The sequence below is a fragment of the Balaenoptera acutorostrata genome, chromosome 7 (genome assembly GCF_949987535.1).
Source record: "Balaenoptera acutorostrata chromosome 7, mBalAcu1.1, whole genome shotgun sequence".
In the NCBI taxonomy this organism is placed as follows: Eukaryota; Metazoa; Chordata; class Mammalia; order Artiodactyla; family Balaenopteridae; genus Balaenoptera; species Balaenoptera acutorostrata.
Window position 1 is genome coordinate 15,163,102 of NC_080070.1, and position 27,144 is coordinate 15,190,245.

At 36.3% G+C, this 27,144-nt stretch overlaps 1 protein-coding gene across 17 annotated transcripts in view; it reads right to left on the bottom strand.

The window, feature by feature from the left end:
• Window positions 1–1,160: 1,160 nt before the first annotated feature.
• The window catches only part of LUC7L2 (LUC7 like 2, pre-mRNA splicing factor), a 56,959-nt gene continuing 30,975 nt past the window's right edge, over window positions 1,161–27,144 (bottom strand). For all 17 annotated transcript variants that reach the window (XM_057549596.1, XM_057549598.1, XM_057549601.1 and 14 more), the window contains 8 exons: window positions 25,431–25,529; window positions 22,234–22,344; window positions 18,330–18,473; window positions 13,581–13,757; window positions 12,081–12,172; window positions 9,833–9,862; window positions 6,152–6,343; window positions 1,161–2,443 (listed from right to left, as the gene is read on the bottom strand). In XM_057549596.1, the coding sequence (XP_057405579.1) occupies window positions 2,266–2,443; window positions 6,152–6,343; window positions 9,833–9,862; window positions 12,081–12,172; window positions 13,581–13,757; window positions 18,330–18,473; window positions 22,234–22,344; window positions 25,431–25,529 (1,023 nt within the window). In that variant the 3' untranslated portion in view covers window positions 1,161–2,265. The remainder of the gene's footprint in view (window positions 2,444–6,151; window positions 6,344–9,832; window positions 9,863–12,080; window positions 12,173–13,580; window positions 13,758–18,329; window positions 18,474–22,233; window positions 22,345–25,430; window positions 25,530–27,144) is intronic.

The following is a 27,144-nucleotide window of genomic DNA, read 5'->3' on the forward strand; positions in this document are numbered from 1 at the left end:
TTGCCACAACTAGAGAAAGCCCGCGCGCAGCAACGAAGACCCAATGCAGCCAAATAAATAAATAAAATAAAAACAAAAATACTAGCAGTATCTAAGCCACAGAATTGTTCTAAAAGGATCTTTTAAAATGGGGTTATTCAGTTCAGGAACACGCAGGTGAGGTGATCCACCATGGTGCCCAGCCCTTGGATGATGATGATGTCCTTCACTGGCTACTGCTGACCTGTTTGTTGGTGGCCACTTAAGATATGTGGCATTTAAGTCCACATATATCACTATGATGGGTCAGGTTCCAGACAGCCTTCCTTGCCACCTACCAGCTTAACCTTCTGGACCTCACTCCACACCCTAAGGTACTAAGTCTAAAGTGCTTTTAAGGATTGAAGAGAACAGCCCAGACCACTAGGAACAAAGTAGATAACAAAACAATTTCTGAGCAACCAAAAATAAATGGGTACTGATGCAGCTGGGTCTCAGATAAAACTTTGTATGAACTGAATATGTGGAACCAAATATGGCAGGAAAACCTCATTTAATGAGGCACAACTTGGTAAACTGGGAACTTGAGGTTTGTCCCCTTTAGATGTAAATCTGATGTCACTTAAAATGATTAGTTTCAGTTTCTGAGGCTTACATTTCTGTCACATCAAATTTCTTTTTTTTTTTTTTTTAATTTTTTTTTTATAGCTACTTTATTTATTTATTTATTTATTTTTGGCTGTGTTGGGTCTTCGGTTCGTGCAAGGGCTTTCTCTGGTTACGGCAAGTGGGGGCCACTCTTCATCGCGGTGCGCGGGCCTTTCACTATCGCGGCCCCTCCCGTTGCGGGGCACAGGCTCCAGACGCGCAGGCTCAGTAGTTGTGGCTCACGGGCCCAGCCGCTCCGCGGCATGTGGGATCTTCCCAGACCAGGGCTCGAACCCGTGTCCCCTGCACTAGCAGGCAGACTCTCAACCACTGCGCCTCCAGGGAAGCCCTCAAATTTCTTAAACTTACGGAACTAAAGATAGAAATAGTCCTTGAGAGCATCTTAACTATACTCACTCACAGACCCTTATTTCATTTCATTATATTCTTGTTTTTCAAGAATCGCAAGTTTTAACTACTGTATAAACACGAGTGGGTATATAGCTTTTTCAATGTAGAAATCGTCAGTCTCATTACACTGGTTACACCATGTTTTTATTTCAATTTGCTCAATGTGAAGAAAAACAAACAAATAAACTCAATTTCTTCTGCAGGTCTGGTCCTTCTCTACAGCGGTTGTTAGAGACAGTCCTGAAGTAGCTGGAATATAGCCAGCAAGGGCCCAGGTGGAGCAACAATTCATCTTGAATCTGTAAGTATATGTTTATTTCCTTTGGTGCCTTGCACAGTAAGGCACTATTAGTAACAGAATAGAAATGGCCACAGCAAGTAGTTCTAGTGACAATTTACTAGACAAGTTACAGTTTAATGATGGTGGTGGTGATTTTCATTTTATTTTTTACAATAAGGGTGTAATCTTTATACTTCACACACACAAAATAAAACAAGAAGTGCTTATGAAAGAGTCCCTGCCCCCACCCCCCATCTCAAAACATCCTGAACGTAGCTATTCAATAGAACAGAAAAATCAAGACATGTTTGATTTCAAAATTTCAATAAAAAAGCAAAGCATGTAATGCAACAGCTGTTCAACTTCCCACTCTAAAATAGGCACCGTTAGACAAACAAAACTCCCAGTATTTTAAATTTCTCCAGCACACATTCCAGTATAAATGTTCTGAACTGTAATCGGCTAGTAATTAATAATGGGAATAGAACCTTAGAACAGAAGTTATATTGCTTCCCAGCACCCCTTTCTCTTACAATTAGAGGGTATCAGGGGATACAGAGCCAAAGGAAGAAGGATTAAAAAGAAATTCCCAAAGTTGCTGTTTTTTGGACGAGAAAGGAAGACAGCATTTTACAAATGTTCAAAAAATCCCAAGGCAAGTAACACAGTTCATTCACTATCACTCCTACTAGAAAGAATAAAGACATAAGCATCTTATTATATAAAACTGTACTTTCAGAAGTGTATTACAAGTTCACCAGAAACTATGGATGTAGTTTTAGGCTTCATCAAAGAAAACAAGTTCAGATCAAGTTAGATGCTATACACCTAGCCTAGCTGGATCGGTGTCTGGAACTGCTCACTGTGTCACCCTGAACAGCTGTAAACTAAACAATAGTATGTAACTCCAGAGGAAGCTTAAGGATTGAGGATATGTACACAGCTAATTATATCTCCCCTGCTTCGCGCTCTTCAGAGCTCCTCCTGTCTTCTGATCTGCCATTAGCGCTCTCATAGGACCGCTTCTTATCTTTTCGATCTCTGTCACGAGGTGATCTGTCTCTTGAATTCCTGTCTCTGTCACGTGATGCTAAGTCTTGTTCTCTGAATCTCTCTTTTGAGGATCTGAAAAATATTAATTTGAGGAGCAAAATGTGTTGGGAAACCCAAAATCCAAATGAAAGAATCGGATAAATATTTATTAAGGTACTGATTAGCTGAAGATATACAGAATGCATCCAAGAAAAGAGCACTACTGTATTTGAGAAGGGTACTAAAACAAGGAGATGGCTGAAGACAGATAGCTAAGGGTCAAAAACCACAAGCCAAAATGATTTACAGGACATTCTCATTATCTTAGAGGCAACCCTAAAGCTTCTCCAGTTCATAGCAAACAAACAAACATATTTAATATAAAAATAATATATAGACAATACCTTAAAGATGTTATCCAATATTTTAAGAATATGTATAATAGAATGTAGATTCCCAATCAGATGGAAATCAGTGGCTTAGGACAGGGGTCAGGAACCCTTTCTCTTTGCCGTCTGCCCAGAGGAGTAAATATTTTAGGTGTTGCAGGTCACGTGAGGGTGGTACACGCTTCCTTTTCTTTCTGTCAGTCCCCTAACAAACAACCACTATAACCCGTCACCCGCAGCTCCCGGCTGTGTAAAAACACAGGCTGCGGAGCCACGTTTGGCCTGCGGGCCACAGTCTGCCAGCACTCAGGTAAGAGAACTACTCAATGATACGGCTTTAAGCAACCATTTATTATTTTAAAACTCTGCTTTATTCCTGCTGAGTTAGCTCATTCAACCGACAGAAAAAATTCAGAAGACAGGAAGATGATCACACTGTAATAAATCTTGATTAACCATAACTGTTTAATATCACCTTTCCATTCCCATACCCAAGTCAAGAAGAAAGGTAATAAGCTCATACCAGAGATTCAATCAAAAGGAAACCCAAAGGACATTAGGGGATCAGAATGAATATGGAATCTTCTATACCTTCAACATCTAGAATAAATCAGTAACATATTACATTTATTTGGTTCTTCACAGGTGACATGGTACTTTTTACATAACTCTCTCACTTAACCCACGTTCAGAATTACGATCTGAGGTCTGATTAAGTAACACTTTCAACTTCTAAGGCAGGGGAAAAAGTACTAACCTACTACCCAGTTTTAGAAATACAATTAAAAAGGATTAAACCAAAAAGGTTGAAAGATTAAACGTCAACTTCTGGCATTCTACTTAATTAAGGTTTTAATAAGCTTAATTTTAAAAAAATGTGTTAAATCATACAGTGCACATTCCTATCCATGTCTTTATAGGAATGGAATATGAGGAGAGACAATTGAGATGATGCCTAAGAATAAGGACATGCATTGCTGGTAAGTCCCAGAGAAATAATGACAAACTCTAAGTATCAACTAGTATTTTGCCAGAGATTACAGTGTCCTTATTACAGAAGCAGTTTTCACTCAGTATTTCACTCAAACTACCAATAATCCTGATGAAGCAGGCACCCTTATACTAAGTAGATAAGGAAAGACAGGAGGGGTAATTAGATAATTTGGCCAAGGCCACTTTCATCCAAGTAGTCTGACTCTGAAGTCTGCACTGTATGTGTCTGAACACAGCAGGCAGCAGAAAACTGCAAACGGTCCTCATTTACCAAGGGTAACTGTTACCCGGAAAGGCCACAAGCAGAAATCTACTTATAGTGGAGACCAGTATCTCACAGTTGGAGCAGGAGAACGGCAAGTTATAAAAGACCTTTCTTTAACTGGGGCTTACCTTGAAATTTAAACTCAACTACTATGTAGCAATAACTTGATATTCTCTTTTATACAGTAAATGTAGACTGTAGTAGCAACTGTCTGCTAATTTTTGGCAAAAAAACAAAATATTGCTTTGCTTTGAAAAAGTAATTTGAGTATCAAGATTAGAAATGCTCTTGAGAACAGAAATAATTTTACAAAAATAATCCTCTTTATTAACAACATACTGAAAATACTAGATGAGGGGGGTCAGGTGGTATGGTGGAAAAATTTCCTATATATCTTCACTAACGGAGGAAACATTAGGGACTAGGTCCCAGAAGAGGAGACTTCATGCCCATCTCTCCATCCCCACCACCAAAAACGACATTTAAGAGTTCAGAGACATCAGAAAAAATGACAGGTAGCCAAGCTGCCAAGAGAAATTATCTAGACCTATCAATCAACCAGCAAAATGATTCTTAAAATTTACAGTGCAGGTAAGATTCGTGAAGAATTTTTTTAAATGTATTTTTCTGGACACCGTACTGTGTGCCTCGTTTTAAGAATGAGATAAGTGGCCTAGAATCACACTATGCAGAGCTCTGCCCTCATAAATTCCCTGCTCATTCTCTGCATTTGCCTATAATACCCAGAATATCTTTCGCCTACCTGGTTTTACCAATTCGGATTATACCCACTCTAGGTTTTAGGCTATTCCCTGAAGCCATTTTTTTTATTACTCTGGTACTTACTTCCCTCATCTAAGCTCCTGTATTATTTACTCTGATATCCAGTTTAGCACTTTGTTAGTGCTCATTATTGTCAAAGATGTTATTAGTCCTGTGTCCTAACTCACTTGAATAAAGCTGCTCAACTACATTATACTTATTTTTTTTACTAGGCCTAATACAGTAGAAAGTATACAATTATTACTGATTTTAAGTCACCTGAAGAACTACTTGGTTTTCTAAGAGAGAGTGGAACTTAAATGTTCTCACCAAAAACAGTAAAAAAAAAATATGTGAGGTGATGGAGGTGTTAACTAACTAGATGGAAGGAATCCTTTCACAATGTGTATGTAGAGCAAATTACCACAATGCACACTTTACACGTCTTACAACTTACTTTGTCAATTATGCCTCAGTAAAGCTGGGGGTTGGGGAGGGAACCTACTTGGAACAAGGCAAGAATATAAGGAATAAATAAAAGAGCCTATTATATCCAATGCAGTTTGTGAGCAGTTTCGGGGAATGGCTAGCTGGGGGGGGAGAAAAAAAAAATCTGCAGAAAGCTGTTAAAAATTTATCACGGACTTTATGTGGAGTAATCCATAGAAAACTTAAGATTAGTAGATACTAGGCACTCAAAAAATGTTTCTGTTCCATAGAAATGGCCTGGCTTAAGGGCCATAATGGGACCTGAGAAGTTTGGGGAGCTTGGTCTATACAGACCGTGAGTGCTTAAGGCTCCACCACATTCTAATCCTTTGTCCTGATTAGATATTCAAGTCCTTAAAACATACCTCACCCTGGGTCTGCTCTCCTTGCACGTTTTGAATTTTCATGCCAATGATGTCTAACTTCCTTAAAATTCTGAACCTGCCCTGCCAAACTAACTGTATATAACAATGCATATCTATAGTGCAGAATAAACAAGAATATACTGAATGTGTCTGCTCTGAAAAAGTACACCAGCTCAAAGAAGTTTAGAAAACAGTAAGTCAGACAACTCTTAATGAAAAGGACTTCTCAGAGTCCCTAATTCACCAATACATACTGGAAAAGCTCTAACAGTATTGGTACCTAAAATTATTTGCCCATAAAGTACTTTTTCCCAAGACACACTAAGCAGAGAAAAGCAATAACCTCTGCACACATTGGTTCCAATTTCTTACTCTTGCTTGTAAGTATATTCTTTCTGAACTACCCATATAATCAGGAAAAAAATGTTATACACTCACACACAAATGTGTACAAATAAGCAGATGCCAAGTTCAAACCACTAGTATTCCAAGTCTAAACTGTAAAGGTAGTTCCATATCCTCCTATGGACCTCAGTACCTCCTCCTGGATCGCTCTCTGCTCCTGTCTCTAGAACTGTGCCCACTTCTCTGGTGGCTGCGGCTGCGACTACGGCTGCTGGAGCGGGACCTGTGGCGATGGCGTTTCTCCCGGGATTTGGATCGAGTTCTCCTTTTCCGTTCCCGTGACATGGAGCGAGACCTATGTCTGCGATGCTCTCTGGACCTGGATCTACAAAAGATATTTAGATTTTAGCTTTGTTGGCACTACATTTCTCATTTACTAAAGCCTCCTCTTTAAAGAGAAACTATCCCTCAGTAGCCTTACTTAATGCCAATACTATTTCAAATCAGCTAAATCTACGCTAAAATGAATTGCTGGTATATTAATAACTACATACTAGAATTTTGAAATAAAAATTAAACATTAGTTCTTAGAGGTCAATCAGTGTTGTATAAATTTACATCAGGAATATTTTTTATGAAGGAAACAATCTGTAACACTACTACATGCCAGGGATTGTATTATCTAGATGCTTTATGGACTTAATTTCATTTAAACGTCTAAGATTTTTAGTACACTTTAGAAACAAAGTATGTACCTGATGAACATGGAGAGAAAGGAGACACATGAGAAAGAATATTGTTTAGGATAAAGTTACTAACTCGCTGAATTGGAAACGTTATATGACCATTGAAATAAGTTTAAATGCCTTGTCAGTGTAATCAAAACACAGTTAAGACAGCTCTCTATTCAAGTAGTACATAATTTATTTGGGAGAAAAAAATAATTAACATGCATAAATCATTTTAGATTTACTGCAAAAAAAAAACTGCAAAAAAAAAAAAAGTATTTACAAGTATGTAGGTGTACAGAGAAGGAAAAACACTTCTGTAGCCTCCACTGGGTCACAAAACTAACTTGTGTATTGTGTCTGCGGCCAGGGTGGGGATGGCATATATAGAGGACGTAAAACATTTGAGGGGAAACAACAGGGAAGAAAGGTATGAATTTTGTTAATAGCAACTTTAAAAGTGATGGAAACATTCTAAACTGGATTGTGACAGCTGTACAACTTTAAATTTACTGAAAATCATTAACCAGCACACTTAAATGGGTAAACTTATGGTATGGTGTGTAAATTAAACCTCAGTAAAGCTCTTTTAAAAATTTTAAGTCACTTGAAAGAATGAGGTACTTAATCAAATTATGAGAAGAGTAAGTTCAAAAGCACATTATTCAGATGATGTAATTTACAAACTGAGTTTATTTTCAAATGATTATCTTGTTAACGTTTAAAACTATTCAGCTTATATCAACATTATATTCAAAGAAAGGACATACTGTGGACCTAGTATCAACCACAGCTGAATAGAGTACTTTCACAATTAAATATTTCTGAAAAGAAACAGAAGGAAAAGATAAAATTCATTCCATACAAGTTTTTATCAAATGATATTTTCTTTTATCACTCACTTTGAGCTATTATAACAAATTATTTCTCCCAACGTGTAATTTCATTTTACTAGATTACACAATAATTGTCTAGTAAAACCATTTACTGGGTGTCTACTGCACTGCTCTAGGTACTGGGGAGACTGAGCAGCAAATAAAGCAAAGTCCTTAACCTCAGGGAGCTTATACTCCGGAAAGAGGCCTACACAGCTATGCAGGCAGTAAATAAAGATAGGTCAGGGAATAAAGAAATGATATATTAAGAAGGGTAAAAATGCAGAACGAAACGAGGTGGTCATCTTTTGTATCGAATAGGCAGGAAAGGCTTTTCTTATAAAATCGCATTTAAGCAAAGATGAAATGAAGTAAGGAAATCAGCCAGCTAAGAGAAGACTGCTTCAGGTAGAGGGGACATGGGTGCAAAGGCCCTGAGGTGAGAGAAAGTTCAACATGTCAAAAGAATAGAAGAAACCCTTTTGGCTGCAATGAAATTAGCAAGGCAGAGTAGCATCAGGAGTCTAACAAGCAGGGTGACCGAGTACTTTGTCATTCAAACCGGGATGCGCTCAACATTAAATTACAGAGGCAAAGGGGGCGCTATGAATGAACATGCTGAGACAAGACATAAACTGTTAACTACCCTGGGGCACACTGATCACTCCACTTAAAGCCCTGGTGAGGGTTTCAACTTCTCCTGTGAATGAAATGGAATACCTTTAGAGGGTTTGAAGACAGGGCTGATACGACTTATTTCACTTTTTAAAGAACTCATTCTGGCCGATGTGTAAAAAACAGACTGAGGCGAAGGAAAGTGGACAACAGAAATAGAAATTAAGAAACTGCTTAAGAGGCTATTGTAAATGGTGAGGTAAGAAGTGGCTTGGACTAGAGTAGTAGAAATTAAATTTCTGGCCTGAATATCTAAAGATGTTCTATGTACAAAGAGTTTACATCTCTCTCCAACCAAGGGAGAAGCTGCATTAACCAACTGGTAAAAGAGGACAGTGTCATTATTTAATACCTCTACTTATCAGCCTGGACTGAAAAACTCAACAACAATATAATAAATTAGCTGACACAACTGGTCCTGTTTAATGACTTAGTGTTTTAGTGTTTTAAGCAGAAATACTGCTGAAAGATGCTAAAAAGTAGTAAGGGACATCTAATAGAAACATAAGGTTTTTGTTTCATAACAACAAATGCTCTAGTTCACAGGGAAAAAGTTCTTGGGAAACAGTTACTCTTCAGAGTCAAGAATACTCAGAAGGTTTCAAAAAACAAGATGTGATTTGAATAAGAGGAATGGTAGGATTTGAGAAAAATGAGAAAGGGCATTCTGCGTAGGCATGGACTCATGAGAATGGCTCAGGGGACTTCCCTGGGGACTCAGTGGTTAAGAATCCGCCTGCCAATGCAGGGGACACGGGTTCGAGCCCTGGTCCGGGAAGATCCCACATGCCACGGAGCAACTAGGCCCGTGAGCCACAACTGCTGAGCCTTAGCGTCTGGAGCCTGTGCTCCGCAACAAGAGAGGCCGCGATAGTGAGAGGCCCGCGCACTGCGATGAAGAGTGGCCCCCGCTCGCCGCAACTACAGAAAGCCCTCGCACAGAAACAAAGAGCCAACACAGCCAAAAATAAATAATTAATTTTAAAAAACACAAAAAACAAACCAAAAAAAAGCCCACAAATATTAGTGCCAAAGGTCAAAACAAAGTGTTATCTTGTCCTCTTCCTCTTTTAAGGCCGTAAAATGCCCCTTTAAAGCTTTTTGGGATCACTGTACAAGGGGAGAAGTAATAAACTCAAAGTCTAGATTGGGTGCAAACTAAACATTTTAGTTTCCCCCTTAATTAACTCATCGTGGATTTCCTCATTCAAAATGTATCCAACTATTTATTTATATTTTGAACAGGTACAACCTCTCAGAATGTGTTTCTTAGATGTACCACCCAAACTGATTTTTTAAAAATAAATCCTGTCACATGTTTACTCTGAGCTTCTAAAGATTTTAATAAAATATTCTGAAATATTTTTAGCTTTCTCTATAACTCCAGGGCACTGTGTGATTTTACTCTGATAAAACTAATAGTAGCTCATGAGTATCTTCTGACCAACTTCTCAAATGACACTGCTCAAATGTGAGCTACAAAAGAATTAAGAGCACTAATTATATTAATTCTCATTCATTTTAAAAAAGATATTTAATCTATAAAAACTACCTTTGGAAAACACAGCTTCACAACTTATCTTGTATAATACCTACCTTTTAGGATTCTTGCTATGTGATCGAGACCTAAAAAAAAAAATATCTATTTTTAGAAAAGTAACTGAAGAAAAGGTACAATGTACTGTTAAAATTACATCCTCATTTCTAATTTTTATATTAATTTTATAAATATAAGGCTTGTATGTACACAAATTTTTCCAAAAGGCACCACAAACTTTACAGACTTCCCCACTTTGGCATACCCCTTAACTAGGCTACCTGGCTCTAAAAAAAAGAATATGCTCCTAGAGGACTAAAACACAACACAACTCACTAAATCTCCAAAAACCACCTCCCAACCTGGAAAAAATTCTTTGTTATTTGTATCTCTGTCACTTCTTCTTTCCCTCTGGGAACAGAATAAAATTTCTAATCTGTGAGACAATACTTTGTAATTATCACCTCATACTATAATCCCTAGAACACTCAATTCAATCTTACAATGTTTCTTAATATGACACACAATACTCTTACATAAAGTACTCTTCATATTTCCTAGCACACAATTAAAGCTCAACAGATAGTAATAGCTAATATTACGGTTACCAGGAAGTCACAGGGGGTTTTTGGTGGAGCATATATACCATGGTTGCAGCATGACTTCGGATTCAGCCTGACGTAAATCTTAACTGTTTCCATCACTCACTATCTGTGTGGCCTGGGCAGATTATGTATCTTCCCTCAGCTTAGTCCGTCATTTGCAAAAGAGGGATAGTAATAAAAATTTCACAGGGGGCTTTCAAGTATTAGATGAATATAGGTAAATTCTTAGTGCAGTGGCTGACACATAATAAGCATCAAGTGACAGTAATTTTTATCATTATCCTTTTCAATACCATAGTTGGAATCCCATTTTGTGTGTCATTTTGTACTTACTAGTAATTTCCTCATCTTCCATACTTAGGTCCTCAAGTTCACAGATAGTTTAAAAAAAATTTTTTTTAAACATTTCTGAAACAGTGTTAACATTTTATAACCAATGTTAAAGGCAATTTGCCATTTGTCATTAACGGAGAAAGATGTGATGTACTTTCTCATTATCTTTACATATGTGAAAATGTAGTCCTGCAAAGAATTTTTTTTCTCATTTGACTATCACCTCAGTTGAATAGTTTATACTAGTGGCACTATATTCTGTTGAATTTTAACTTAAACTGAGATTTCAAATACCATTCATATTGTCTTAAATATTACAATACTGGGCAATATTCCCACAGAAACTTAGTATACACAAAAGAGAACAGAGATAAAGCTCTGAGGTAAAATTTACCAGTAAACGAAGAACATATGTATCAACGGAAGAATGACAGCAGTTCCTCTAAACAGGAACATGTCCATATGTAGCTTTGTTTTGTTTTGTCATTACAGTGCAAAAAGATTACCTGTTACAAGCCATGTAACACAAATGAAGTCAGTTTAAATGTCTTGAAATAGACTGAGTGTAACATGATCAAAGCTTGGAAGAAGCTGACATAACCTAGTCCCGTATTATCAAAGATTTTAATTAATTTAGGGACATCTGCTGAAGAGAAGGTATTTAAATTTCAGAGATACGTAATACAATTAAGGGAACACTATTAAGTTAGAAATACAGGTAAATGTTTTGTGGCATACCCCTCCATCTGAAAATTGCTGAATTTATAAACATGATGCCACACAACTTGCTGCCAATGGGTAAAGGTGACCCAGAACATGTAAACATTCTAAATATGAAGAATATGATTTTATCAACTAATATGTCAATATAAAAAGAATTGTGCACATTTAGCTATTAATAAATGAATAAAAATTTTAATAGTTTATAGCTCCTAAATTGAAGAAATACAGACTCAAAGTACAACGTAAAATAATCAATGAAGGAAGCGGACAAAAAAATACCCAAACCTTCTATCAACAAGTATGTATCATAAAACAGTTCCATGCCAGCCTGGTACAAAGCTAGCCCATTATGAAAATCAGAGGGCTAGAAAAGGGCCTTGTTATAAATCTTACTAAACATACAGATGTGTGAAGCAATCTTTATTCCCTCTTCCATACATTTTGAAGGAAATCTCCTTAACTTAAACAGCCATAAGTTAACATACTTGAATAAACATTGTTTCACATGGTAATATTTTTAAGAGTAAACAGAAATTTCTCATGTCCAGATTTATTAACATCTAAAACCCTGTATAATCACATCTCTTTTTAGAACCAGGGATGTTCAGCTTCAGATACTTGGACTACTCAATTAATTACTCCATACCTCCTCAGCTTCTCCCTTTCTTCTCTCTCCCTTTCTTCTCTTCTTTTCAGGCGTTCCTGGTTTCTTTTCTCCTGCTTCTCAGCTACAACTCTCTTAAAAAACAATGACAGTTCAAATAATACTAAATGAGAAGCATTATTTACTGGGCCCATTCTTAGCATTATCCTAAACTTTACCATATCTAACATTAAAAAGTTTTTAATAAGAATTCATTTTGAAGTTTTGCCAGGTATAATCATTAAGCTTACAAGTCTGGTTTCCAAACTCTTTCCCCCCTTCCACATAAAATTTCATGTTTCTCCACGACTTCTTAATATTTCAAAGTCACTTTCACGAGATTTTTCTCCTCTTAACGTCTTCTAAATTCTAAACTCTTTAAAGATTTCCAATATAGAAATGTCTTCTGTCGACTTCTAGTTACAATCCTGAGGCTGCTGCTTTTAAAAAGTACCAGTGAAATGCTAAACAGTTCTGTTGCTACGTCTATATTTGCAAAGGTTCCCAATTAGGTACCATTTTTGAGTTTTAACTTCAAGCCAGACAATCATTTGCTATAGTGAAACTCTTTTTGTAATTTCAAAAAATTTACCCACAGTCATCCTAGCTACTCCAAATACTGAGATGAGCTCACAGTTAACTACAAATATGGAGACGTGTCTAGGTGATTCTGATTCCACATTATTTTAAATGTCAAACTGTGGATCCTGGGTTAATTTCAGTGATAACTGCACAAAAAGTCACCTCCCAGTGTTTCCCATCTTTGAGACAGTCCTCAATTCATGACAAAATGCTACAGTGCCACCATTTTTTAAAAAACTAGCCACATCAGATTGCTGAAAAGTAAATTGATCCTTTCCATTGACTCTGCTTATGTTCACCTCTTTAGAAATATCCTTTTTTTGTGTTTGCTTATCTTCTCAGAACTCAGCAGACGAGTAAGAGCTGTGTTGCCTTTCTCACAACAGCCTATATATTTAAGCAACAGTGATTGTTCTTTTTAAAAAAATAGGTTTCTAAGTCCTTTCTGAAATGGGGGCAAAAGCATAAAACTAGAGGTCCTACAGTTTGCTATTTAGTGAACTGCAAAATATTTAAAATAAATATTGGATCATTTTTTCAATCTTCCTTTAAAGTAAATATTATCATATTAAATTACTCTTCGTTTTATTAAAAAAATAAAGTATCACTGGAAATTTTAGGCATTATTTTAGAACCCAGTTTGCAAGGTTCCTCCCTAATTCAACATCGTATCCAGACAAAATAGTACCTCCTCCCAGAATAAGAGGATTTTTAAAGTCTGTTTCTCAGATATCATCCATTAAACAAGCTGGTATTTCCATTTACAATCCTACACTATTCAGTATGAATTGTTAACAGAATCACAGTTAAGAATAGTCCTGAATCACAATCAAGAATATTACACAAAAAGACAACTTACACAGATCAAAAGAATGAGTGGCTATATTGGATAAAGTGAGGGGTATTAATTTACCAATGTACCTTTAATTCTTCAAGCTTCTCTCTTATTTCAATAAATCCCAGGTGCAGTTTACCCCCAAAATGATCAGCCAGTCGTCTGTCATTATCATGAAGACCTAAATAGGCAGAGCAAACTTCACAGACTCGAAGTTTCTGCTGCTGGAAACTGGAAGCTGGCATAGAATTCCGATAAACTTCCTAAACAAAAGTGACAGAAATAATGTTCATATAAACCACATTAAAATCATACAATTACACAAAATACACTATGTTTATACCAAAAATGTTTCTAATGAACACACAAAAGCATGACTATTTTGTCACGAATATTATAGACTCCCCATTACCCCGATCCTCTGTCCTCGGGACTTCTCCACTGGAAATGAAAGATCAGAGCCTCTTTTGTCAAGAAATACCATAACAATAACATGATACAACTTTCTTAAAAGGTTTTCTCAATGTTCTGTTTTCTATAATTTTCGTTAAAAGTGAGATGTAGCAACCCCAAAAGTATACATCAGTGAAGGATCAAGGAAGAAGCAGTCGCCCATGCTTGGGGAAAAGGAATGCATGTCTTCCATACTATTACAGCTTCCTTCCACTGCCTTCTTGACCACATATCATTTTCCCCCCTATGTAAATGCAGACAGGGCGTACAAATGGTTAAGACTTCCCATCAAACAGAGTAGCTCTAAAGACAAAGATGAAAGGTGTCTTACGGAGATTAAGATGTCTTGTACTCAAATCATTTTATTTATATTAAGTTCATTAATGAAATAATAAATATTAGTGGATTTGCATATCCACTCTACTCTTTTTCCTTATTAACAGAATTCTGATTTTTGTTTGAGGCAGCAGCATGGCCAGCTAAAAACATTACATTTCCAAGCTTCCATGTAGCTTTTGCTAAGGAGATGTAAGTGGACACTGCTGGACAGAATCTACAGGAAAATTCTTTAAAAAGGAGTCAACAGATTCAGACGAAAATCATCAACAGCTGCTATAACCTGTGGATCAAGAAGCAATGGAAGGGCTTCCCTGGTGGCGCAGTGGTTGAGAATCTGCCTGCCAATGCAGGGCACGCGGGTTCGAGCCCTGGTCTGGGAAGATCCCACATGCCGCGGAGCAACTCGGCCCGTGAGCCACAATTACTGAGCCTGCGCGTCTGGAGCCTGTGCTCGGCAACGAGAGGCCGCGATAGTGAAAGGCCCGCCCGCCGCGATAGTGAGAGGCCCGCGCACCGCGATGAAGAGTGGCCCCCGCTTGCCACAACTAGAGAAAGCCCTCGCACAGAAACGAAGACCCAACACAGCCATACATACATACATACATACATAAATAAAAAAAGAATGTAAGCAGACAAGAATAGCATTAAAAAATAAATAAAAAGAATGGGATCTTAACATTCTTATAAAAAAAAAAAAAAGAAGCAATGGAAAACAGAATACTTACAATGTCAATACCAAGACACTTATTAATTACAAAAGGGAAACACAGTAACTTCACAGTGGAAAAATAGGTAACATCACCAGAAATGAACAAACCACTAACACATGCCTTTTGATAAGGCTGTAACACATTATTTCAGTGGTATTCCTCTCAAAAATCTAATGAGAAAGAAATATTGGACAAATCCAAAGTGAAGGACATTTTACAGAATAACTAGCCTATACTTTTCAAAACTGTCAAGATCATGTAAGACAAAGACTGAGGTACCAGATTATATTAGACTAGAGAAACAACAACTAAATGCAATACGTGATGCTGGACTGGATCTTAAACAAAAAAATTTTTCTTTTCTGAAAACGAACATTATTGGGACAACTGGTAAAAACTGAACAAACTCTTCAGATTAATTAATAGTACTGTATCAATGTTACGTCTTAATTCAGATAATTGTACTGTGGTTATATAATAAAAATCCTTGTTTTTAAGAAATACACATTGAAGTATCTAGGGATAAAGAGCATATTTATAACTTATTGTCAAACAGTTAAAATACACACACAAACACACACACACACACACACTCATGTAGGAAGAAAATGATAAAGCAAATGTGGTAAAATGTTGAAGAGTCTGGGTGAAGGACGTAGGGGAATTCTTCACACGATGTTTTAACTTTTCTTAAAATATTTCAAAATAAAAAAATTTTAAAAAGGAAAACTGAAAGCACAACACACAAGACGAGTCAACTCAACTTTTGTGCCTTGTTATTCCTCCTCTTTCTACTTACGCATAGAGGAAAGGCTTTAGGCTTAGTGGCCATAGTGCTACCACTATGAGTAGTGGTACTCATAGTGGTAGCATAGTAAGGCATAAAGATGAGGCCACATAGTAAGGATGGCTGAACTTAAAGCTAGAAGTAGCCTGTATGCTAGATGGCATCATGGAGCTACTGTACCAGCCCCAGGCTTCCTAACCTCAAGTATTCATTAAATGAGAAAAACAAAACCCTTCTTTGGTTCAGTCATTGTAAGTTAAGTTTCCTATTACGTACAGTTGAACACAATCTATAATAGGCAAGTAAACATTTTAATGCACTGTTCTAAGTAAAAATCAACTGATAGTACATAACAGGCTAACAATATTGAGCTACTGGGCAATACTAGTAAATCACCAAGTGTACGTATATGAAGTTTTATGAAAACTGCAATATATGGAAGGAAAGTAATAATGATTGCTGGCTTCATTACCCAAGAGCCTTCTGGGGAAATAAGCTAGCTATAAAATACTTTGTGTATTTTAAAATTCATAGTATTTATTTTCTGGATTGATATTAACTACATTTAAAGAAATCCTAATATTAAGACATTAAAACTATCTAGAATGGCTACTTGGTGTATCTTTTCCCAGCCTAGAACCTTTAATCTGTGTCTTTGTATTTAGAGTGTGTTTCTTGTAGCTAGTATATATAGCTAAGTCTTGTGGGGGTTTTTTGTTGCTGTTTTGTTTTGTTTTAAAGCTAGTCTCACAATCTCTGCTTTTTAATTGGATTGTTGAGACCATTTACCATTTAATGTAATTACTGGTACACTGGGTTTAAGTCTACCATCCCACTATTTATTTTCTATATGTCCAATCTGTTGTTTGTTCCTTTTCTCCTGCCTTTCTTTTGGATTAAGTTATTTTTTTTAGGATTCCGTTTTATTGCTACTATTAGTTATAACTCTTTTTTCCCCTCCAGTGGTTTCTCTAGGGTTTATAGTACACAACTTCAACTTATGAAGAAAGCTGGAGAGTCTTTTATTAACGTAAGATAAAGGAGATTTCAAAACAAGGGACATTAACAGGGACAGAGAAGGACATGTCAAAATAATAAAGGGTTAAAATAATCAAAAGATACAACACTCCTAAATGTCTATTAGCCTAATAACAGAGCTTCAAAATAGAACAAAAACTGACAAAATGAAAAGCATAAATAAACAAATCCACAACTACAGAGGCTTCAACACTCCTCTCATAGGCAGAAAAGTCAATAGGATACAGAAGACTTGAAAAAATCTATTAACTATCTTGACTCAATTGACATTTATAGAACACTCCATTTAACAAGGCAGAATATCATTCTTTTCAAGTACAGACCATATGCAGGGCCACAAAACAAGTATTGACATATTTAAGAAAACTGAAATCACACATATGTTCTCTGACCACAACAGAATTGAATTAAAATCATTAACAGAAAAAAATCTGAAAAAAAAAAAACCAAACAAAAGACAAACCCAAATATGTAAAAACTAAACACATGCCTTCAAAACCCACAAGTCAAAAAAGAAATCACAAAGCAATATTAGCAAATACTTAGAAATGAATGAAAATAAAAACACAACATATGAAAATCTGTTTCATACCTTCTAAGCTACCATCGTGCTTAGAAGAAAACTTACAGCATTAAATGGTCTAAAATCAATGATCTAAGGGGTGTGGGGAGGGAGGATTGGCAGCTTGGGATTAGCAGGTGCAAACTAGTATATATAGGATGCATAAACAACAAGGTCCTACTGTATAGCACAGGGAACTATATTCAATATCCTGTGATAAAACAGAATGGAAAAGAATATATATGTATAACTGAGTCACTCTGCTACAGAGCAGAAATTAACACAACATTGTAAATAAACTATACTTCAATAAAATTAAAAAATAAAAAATAAACCAATTATCTAAGCTTCTGCCTTAAAAGGCTAGATAATAAGAACAAATTAAACCCAGGTGTGATACAGTTAGGAACAACAGAGACTACGGTAAAGGGGAGAGTACACTTTCATCCAAAGGCATTCGATTTTCTAAAAAATATCAGGGGGGCCAAACAAAATAGAACTTTGTCTGCAGGATATCAGATTTTGATCTGTGCTGTGGAGGAAGAATGAGAGGAGGCTCCCAATGTGTTAGCAGACTGTACTAAGAAAGAAGGGAGAATACTATAGTTGCATGGGCCATGGAGTAGGGGGTAGGGTATCATAGTGACCATGTATATGCAGACAGCATGTGTGTGGATTGTGTGTGAGACTGTTGTGTATGACTAGCTAGTTTAGTTAATTTCATTTACTAGTTATAAATTTCAACAGATCAATGACTCTAAATTCCAAAACAACCACTAATTTTGATATACAACCCATTAGTATGACACAAACTAGTTAAATATTTTTAAACTGGTTTAAATTTCCTTTAATAGTAATAATTTTTCAATAATCTCTAGTCAAATATATGTTCTTTAGGAAGTACAGATACTAAGGCTCTATAAACTACCATAAAGAATTTAGTTACCTCTGCTTCTCTTTTCTTTGCCCGTGCTTTCTCTACTTCATCCATTACTTTCTGGGATTCCTCCACATTTCCTTCAGCTCCTAGCTGTTCCACCTTAGCCAACAATTTACCGATTTCTTCATTTAACTCATGAACACGTTCTGCCTGGAGAGAATCAGAAAAGATCATGAATAAAAAGCAGAATGTACCAAAGTTCAAAATATTGCATAAATGCTCAGAAAAGACCTAAGTTATCTAAAGCAATATGAGTATAACTAATGCTTTCTGAGCATATCATAAATGAACCAGTGGGACATCAAGATGTTTTGAGCCTGCCTGCCTTTACTTCAGTGAATTCAGGGATACAATTGATCTCAATGTAACTATTACTTCTCAACCTCCACTTTGGCAGTGCATTCCAAGTATAAGATACATTTTCATCCACAATTTGGCTCTCTGTACCTTTCCAAACTATCTCTTTCTGTTTTCCAACTTCACAACAAATCTACACTTATATTTAGTTTCCCAAACTTACCCTGTTGTTTTCTTCCTCTGTGACTTGGCACGTACTGCTCCCTCTTCCTGCGATGTCGTCCATTACCTCCCTTACCTGCCTAGTGTATGTCTATCTATTCAACTCAAGATTCAACTCAAGAGTCTATTATGTGAAGCACTGACGAACAATCAATCACCACACCTTGCCCTCACTTAAGACACTTAAGCAGAGAGGGCCATTCCCTCCTTTGTGCCATCTTTGTATCTTCTATGACCATTACTTTTATATATATCACACCACTTTAAAGATATCTGTATACCATTTTTGTATTTCCAATGCCCAGGAAATAGCATACACTCAAACATGAGTAAAAGAAACGAACTGGAGGATATTCTTTAAAGCAAAGATATGGCTTTAGAGTCCAATTGCCAAACCAATTACCAGCCATGCAATTTTGGCCATATTACACAACCTGAATCTACTTCCTCATCTGAGAAGTACGGATAATCTCACGAAGCTGTGAGAAACGAGAAGACGGGCCCGTACGTGCATGCAGCACGTTACTGATATTCAGTATACAAGCATGGTACCCTTCTCTCTTAGTCCCTGCCTTTCCGTTAGGATTAATTCTTGCCTTGGGTTTTGACATGCCTCCTCCTCGCCACCACCATCATCGTGGGAATCTAGTTCATTCTTATTGTTTTAACGGCACATGACAACATAAACACAGTCTTTACTTTGGCTACAAAATAAGTACTCAGCCTGTGTGGCCAATAATATTAGTAAAGAAGTTTTTGTTTTCGCTTTTGGCTGCACTGGGTCTTAGTTGTGGCGTGCGGGCTCAGTCACTGCAGCACGTGGGCTTAGTTGCCCTGTGGCATGTGGGATCTTAGTTCCCTCACCAGGGATCAAACCCGTGTCCCCTGCATTGGAAGAAGGATTCTTAACCACTGGACCACCAGGCAGGTCCCGCAAAGAACGTTTTGATTTGAAATGGACATCCAGTCCCAACAAAGTAGTGTGCCAGTAATCTTTACTTCTTAAATTTACCTCAATCCAATATATTTGTCCCTCAAAGAAATCCCCAACTCTGTTATCATTATCCTACCACTTTTAACAAAATGATATTTTCTTTAAACACCTGCCACAGAATGATTGCATTAATGACCAAAACTCTTCACCCTTCCTGCATCTGTGCCCTTTGCTACGTTAACTGAGTACCATCATACGCTGACTCTGAACCTGGCCATGTAACTGGCTTTGGTTAACAGGACGGTAGCAAATATGACATAAGGGAAGGCTTAAAAAGTGCTTGTATGACTGGGCTTGATACTTCTGCACCTCTGCTACCACCATGAGAACATGGCCAGGCTAGCCTTCTAGGCCATAGTTCAGCAGCCTCCAGCCGACTGGAAGACATGTGAGTGAGCCCAGCTGAAACAGGAATGACTGCCCAGTCAAGTTCAGCCTAAGTCATTGATTATAGACTCATGGGCTACATAAATATTTAATGTTTTAAGTTTTGAGGTAGTCTGTTAAACAGCATTTTTGTGGTGATCGATAACCAATACAATACTGTATAAATCAATACAGCTGGGGTCTAGCCAACACCTGTGGATCTCTTTCAACCATGAGAAATGAGATTCCTTGTACTTTAGGATGCCCATCTTTACAGTCCCCATCTTAAGGGAACTTTCCAGAAAAAGTTGGTTAAAAGTAACCCTCCCCTCAAAGGAAGCCATTTCCCTTTGTACACACATATATGAGCACTATATTTAATCATGTCACCTAAACTCTATTGAGTAACTTTGTCTCCATTCTGCGTTTTCATAAAATGTGCCAGACTATACTGAATGGTACAAAATACTATAAAGTAGTAAGTCAAACCAACAAAAGTCAATATGTGGACTTTGAATTCTGATTCAACAAACCAACTCTACACAGGAAAAATGAACACATTCTGGATATTGGATAATATTAAAAAATTGTTACCTTTATGGATGTAATTTTGTGGTTATGTTTAAGAGGTGAAATGATATGACGTCTAGAATTTGCTTTTAAAATAATGAAACAATAGCACAAGACTGATGGCTTTGAATCCACTGGGGTTCACTGTACTTTTCTATTTACTTTTTGCATATAAGTATTCAACAAAACATTTTTAAAAGGTAGTGAGTAGAGTAGAACATCTGAAGAATACTTAACACTCAACATTAAAAAAATGAGCAATCCATTTGGAAAATGGGCATAAGACATACACAAACATTTCACTGAAGAGGTTATACAAAAGAGGTTATACAGTTGGCAAATAAGCACGTGAAAAAATGTTCAGCATCATGAGTCATTAGGGAAATGCAAACTGAAACTGCAGTGAGATATCACCACACACCTTTCAGAATGATTAAAATGAAACACAGTGGCACTTCCCTGGCGGTCCAGTGGTTAAGACTCCACACTCCCAATGCAGGGGGCACGGGTTTGATCCCTGGTCGGGGAGCTAAAATCCCACATGCCACACCGCACGGCCAAAAAAAAAAAAAAGAAAGAAAGAAACATAGTGACACCATCAAATGCTGGCATGGATGTGGAGAAACTGGATCACTAACACACTGCTGGCAGGAATGTAAAATGGTACAGCCACTCTAGAAAAAAGTTTGGCACTTGCTTTCAAAACTAAAAATATATTTACTAAATGATCCAATAACTGTATCCTTGGGCATTTATCCCAGAGAAATGAAAACGTATGTCCACACAAAAATCTGTACGTAAAGATTTATTGCAGCTTTATTGGTATTAGCCAATAACCAAAATGTCCTTCCCAAATGTCCTTCAATATGTGAATGGTTAACCTGTGGTATATACATACCATGGAATACTCAAAAATAAAAAGGAATGAACTACTGATGAACAACTTGTATGAAAAGTAAGGAAGTTGTGTTGAGTGAAAAAAGCCAATCTCAAAAGGATACATACTGCATGATTCCACTTACATAATATTCAATGATATTACATAATTATAGAGAAGGAAAATAGATTAGTGGTGGCCAGGGGCTAGTGGGGAATGGGTGTGGCTATAAAGGGGTAACACAAGGGAGTATGTGGTGATGCTACACAGTTAAGTAACTTAATTATGGTGGTAGTTACCCAAGTAACACATGATGAAACTGCATAGAGCTATACACACATAAGCCTAACTGGTGAAATCTGAATTAAATGTAAGGATTGGCCCAATACCAATTTATTGACTTATGATACTGTACTGTAGCTGTGCAAGATGTTAACCTAGGGGAGGCTAAAGGAAGAGTACGTAAAATTCCCTATATATGTCTTTGCAATCTCCTATGAATGTAATTATTTCAAAATAAAGTTAAAACAAAAGTAGTGAGGTAAAACTATACTTTGTATTAATGAAATGACTGAAAATCTTACCTTTGCTGCAACTTCAGCACTAATCTCTTCCTGAGTTTCTGCTAATCTTTTCTTAGCCACTTCTGTTCTTCGATCACAATCTGCAATGAATGACTGCAGATGATCCATAGCCTACAAAGTTTAATTAAAAGACAATTACTGCAAGAAAAATCAACCTTATTCATAAATATCTTTACTCACAAATTACACTTTTTAAAGACGCTACCATGGGAATAAAAAAATAACAAAACTGGGTTCAGTTACAAATTGAAAACACTACTCATCATCTATCAAATTGACAAAGAATAGACATAAATAATTCCCAGGAAAGGTAAGGCTATAAGGAAACTGCCACTCTCATACTCTGCTGAAGGAAGCACAAACTAGCACAGCCTTTATAAAAAGGCACCATGGTAATCGTTATCAAAAGCTTTAAAAATGACCCCTGACTTAGTAATTTTACTTCTAGAAATCTATTTTAAGAAAGTAATCAGGGCTTCCCTGGTGGCACAGTGGTTGAGAATCTGCCTGCCAATGCAGGGGACACGGGTTTGAGCCCTGGTCTGGGAAGATCCCACATGCCACGGAGCAACTAGGCCCGTGAGCCACAGCTGCTGAGCCTGCGCGTCTGGAGCCTGTGCCCCGCAACGGGAGAGGCCGCGACAGTGAGAGCCCGCGCACCGTGATGAAGAGTGGCCCCCGCTCGCCGCAACTAGAGAAAAAGCGCTCGCACAGAAACGAAGACCCAACACAGCCAAAAATAAATAAATAAAAAGTCCCTTACAGAGAATTCTTAAAAGAAAAAAAGTCTGCTGGGAGCTTCTGGGAAAGGCTTAAAAAAAAAAAAAAAAAAGAAAGTAATCAGAGGTATACAGAGGAATTAATATTCAAAGATGTTCTTCACAGTGTTATTTTTAATGGTGAAAAGTTGTAAATACCCTAAATATTATCCAGGTAACACTTGGAAAATTTAATCCTCAGCCATTTAAAAAAGGTGTTAGTAGAACACATTAAGGATATAAGAAAATGGTCATGACTTATTTGTAAATAAAAAGTTACAAAACGTTAAATGCAGCAAGATCCCATTTTTGTAAAATAAAGTAGCATAGAAAAAATGGAAGAGCATACATTAAATGTTAACAGTAATTATTTCTGAATATATGGATAATTTTTAATAATCTGTTTTCATGTGCTTTTCAAATTTTTCACAATGAAAATGTTACAATCAGGAAAACCTGCCCTTTTCTCAAAGAATAAACCACTGAGAATTTTAGCAGTGTCTGCATTGCAAAAATCCAGGTCAATATTTATATAAAAGACACTTACCAGGCATATATTAATATATCTATAATTAAATAATAATTCATTTAAAAGTAAACTTTAAAGATTCCCAAACCAACCGATTTAGACTTTCATATCTTACTGTAGAGAAATACAGCTAATTCAAAACACAAATGTTTAAAAATATAAATTTACTCAACACATACCAAATTCTAAAAATGGCTGATTAACCCATGAATTTCATGAATATGCAAAATAAAACCTTTTATCTATGATGAGAAAGAAACAGCTATTTAATTCTTTTAGTTTAAATTTTATCTTTAAAAAAAGATGAACTAATCCATAAATAGTGTTGGGTCAACTAAGTAGCTATCTGGAAAAAGAGAGATCTATACCTCAATTCCTTATAACAGAATAAATTTAAGTTGGATCACAGATTTAAATATATAAAACAAAGCCATAAAAATTCCAGAAGAAATCATAAGAGAGAATTCTCATCATATCAGGATAGGGAAGGCCTTTTGAATTAATCTAATAGATTTTTGAAAGATTAATAAATTGGACAACTATACAAACATTTTGCAAGACTCACAACTACCAAAAAAGAAATAGGAAAAAAATACAATGTATTATCTGAGAAAAGGGACTAATTTTTATTATCTGTAGAGTCAGTGCAAATCAATTAGAAAAATACTAACATCCAAGATTAGCAAATAGCACCCACCCCCTGAAAAATGTACACTGACAGTTCAATGAAAAGGAAATAAAAACAGATCTTAAATCTATAAAATTTTTTCAAACTCACTCATAAGAGAAATGCAAATTAAAATTACACTATATTTCACATTTCATCTATCAAAGCTACACAGAAATCTTGACAGCACACTATGTGGCCTATGGGAAATAGACAATTTCATACATACTGGTGGGAGTATAAATTGATAATTCTCATGGAGGGCAACCAGGCAAAACTGGCCTTTGACTCAGTTATTCTATTTCTAGAAATTTAATCTGTAGATACTTGATATGTAAAAACAATGTATTATCATACCATAATAGAAAAAGATTGAAAACACCATACCCCTACATCTACATGGTGGTAAATTTCTGCTGTATTTTATGCCCAGTGTCTATTAAATCATAACACAATCACTTTATGGTGTTTCCCTGACTGCTCCAGCCCCATATTAAATTATGTTTACATAGGTGACTTCATTTCCGTTAGGAGAACTTCTTGGAAGTTCAAACAAGTAGATTGGGGGGCCTATTTACTACTTTATCTCCCAAACCAAATGAAACATCTACTACCTCACTGATAAAACATATAAGGTTTATGGTCATCAGTATGTTTTATGTAATGCTGATTGGTACGTTTTCTATAAAAAAAAAAAAAAAGTCCCAATTATTCTGTTTGTATAAAAAAAAAAATAAAGTCAAGAGTTTGAGCCCTTTAGATACCTAAATTGTACCTTCTATTTCCTCTAATATTTCTTCTATTAGTTTTACATAAAAAACAACATTGTCCTTAATATCCTCCCTCTCTCTACATATATATTTACAAATACAAAAATAAATACTAATGTAAAAATTCAGTAATTAAAGGGCTTTATATACACTAGAAATTAGTTGTTTACATTTGCTTAAGATGGTATTTCCTTAATCACAACTACCTTAATTGGGAAGAATATGCTTAATTATCAAAAGAATATATGACGTGCACAACTTTCACACATTTTCTTAAAATACCCAGTTTCACCTATTTTTAAAAAATATTGTTAGTCAAGAAAGGACATAATCTTACTTAATTTAGTACTACCCTTCATATAATCACAAAAAAGATAATTTGCTAAGAGCCTTTTCCCATTAAGAGATATGAATCCATATTCAAAATATTTTACTACAAAAGATAATCTAATTGTTGAAGCAAAATGACATACATCGAGTTCAAAGAAAAAATCTTGTTCTTTGGATGCAATTTCATAATCTGCTCTTAAAGCCAGGTCATGGACTTTCAGACATTCTCCAAGATCCATTCTCTGGGTGGGGGGAGAAAAAAGACACATATTATTAAAACAGAAAATGTATTTTTTCAAAAATTCATTAACAACCACAATTCTCTTCAGAATAATGATTAAGTCATACAGATGTTTATTTATGGACTTTCAAATTACAAAATTTCACAGACAGGTATAAAACTTGGTGCCTACATGAAAAAACCTGCATGAATTCTGTCTACCAACAGATGGGAACCGTGATCGCTTGTGTACTTAAGAACAAATGGACAAGGAAAAAAGCCTGTCAGAATCTGAGAAGAGCTTCTAGCTTTTATCTCAAAACATATTTCACTTGGCCCTTTAACACAGAAAAGACATCAAAGTTAATTTAAAATCAAACCAGGGCTTCTCTGGTGGTGCAGTGGTTAAGAATCTGCCTGCCAATGCAGGGGACACGGGTTCGACCTCTGGTCCGTGAAGATCCCACATGCCACGGAGCAACTAAGCCCATGTGCTACAACTACTGACCTTGTGCTCTAGAACCCGCAAGCCACAACTACTGAAGCCTCCGCAATGAGAAGCCCACACACCACAACGAAGAGCAGCCCCCGCTCGCAGCAACTAGAGAAAGCCTGCGCACAGCAACGAAGACCCAACACAGCCAAAAATAAATAAATAAAATAAAATCAGAAGAACGAGTAAATCAAACTGCTGAATTATAGTCAATATTCTTTGAATAACATTCTAATTTTCAAATAAAGATGGAGTCCTCAAACAATAGACTGGTAATCTTGATATGGATTCCAGACAAGACTCCAGGTGAACGAGTAAAGAGATAATTTATTAAAACCCAATATAACTTCACAAAGAATAAGTATCTAGCCCCACTTTGATAAGCATATGTCAGGGAAATAAAATAAATACCAAGTAGATATTTATTTCAATAAGGAATCTACTAGGATCCTTCTACTTGAAATTCCAATTAGATATTATTTTCCCAATTAAAGGCTTTTCTCATATCTGAGACAAAAATTTCTAAAATTCTGTCCATTTTTACATGTATCTGGGCAACTGATAACATCTTTCATGAAATCCTTTTGGAAGCATACTGAACAGAAAAAAATGGGCTAGATGTAAAGATAATTACAGATGTGATTAAAGGTGATCAGAGCAAAGCAGAGATTTTCCAACTGGAGGTATGCTATCCCATCACTGGAATGTCACAGAATCTCTGGAAAGTTGGTGAAAGTGAATACAATAATTCAAAAAGGTATAGTAAATATTCCTTTTGTTTTTGTTACACAAATTATGCACAAAGTAAAACTACAACAAAACATTGCAGCAGTAAAGTCATCCTTCAACTGACAGCTGAGTACCTAACTTGTGCCAAGCACTATGCCAGGTGCTAGGGACATAGCACCAAGTGACAAAAGATACAGTCTCCAACCTCATGGAGCTGACATTCTAGAAGAGGAGAAGCAAATAATAAACCATACTTGTATCACTGAACAAAGTTAAGTGATCTAATAAAATAGTAATGCTCCCATTACTGTGAGAGGCTACTTGGGATGAGGTAGCCAGAGAAGCCCTTTCCGAAGAGGATACATTTAAACTGGATCTAAAAAGTGAGATGAAGCACACTAACCTTAGGAGAAGC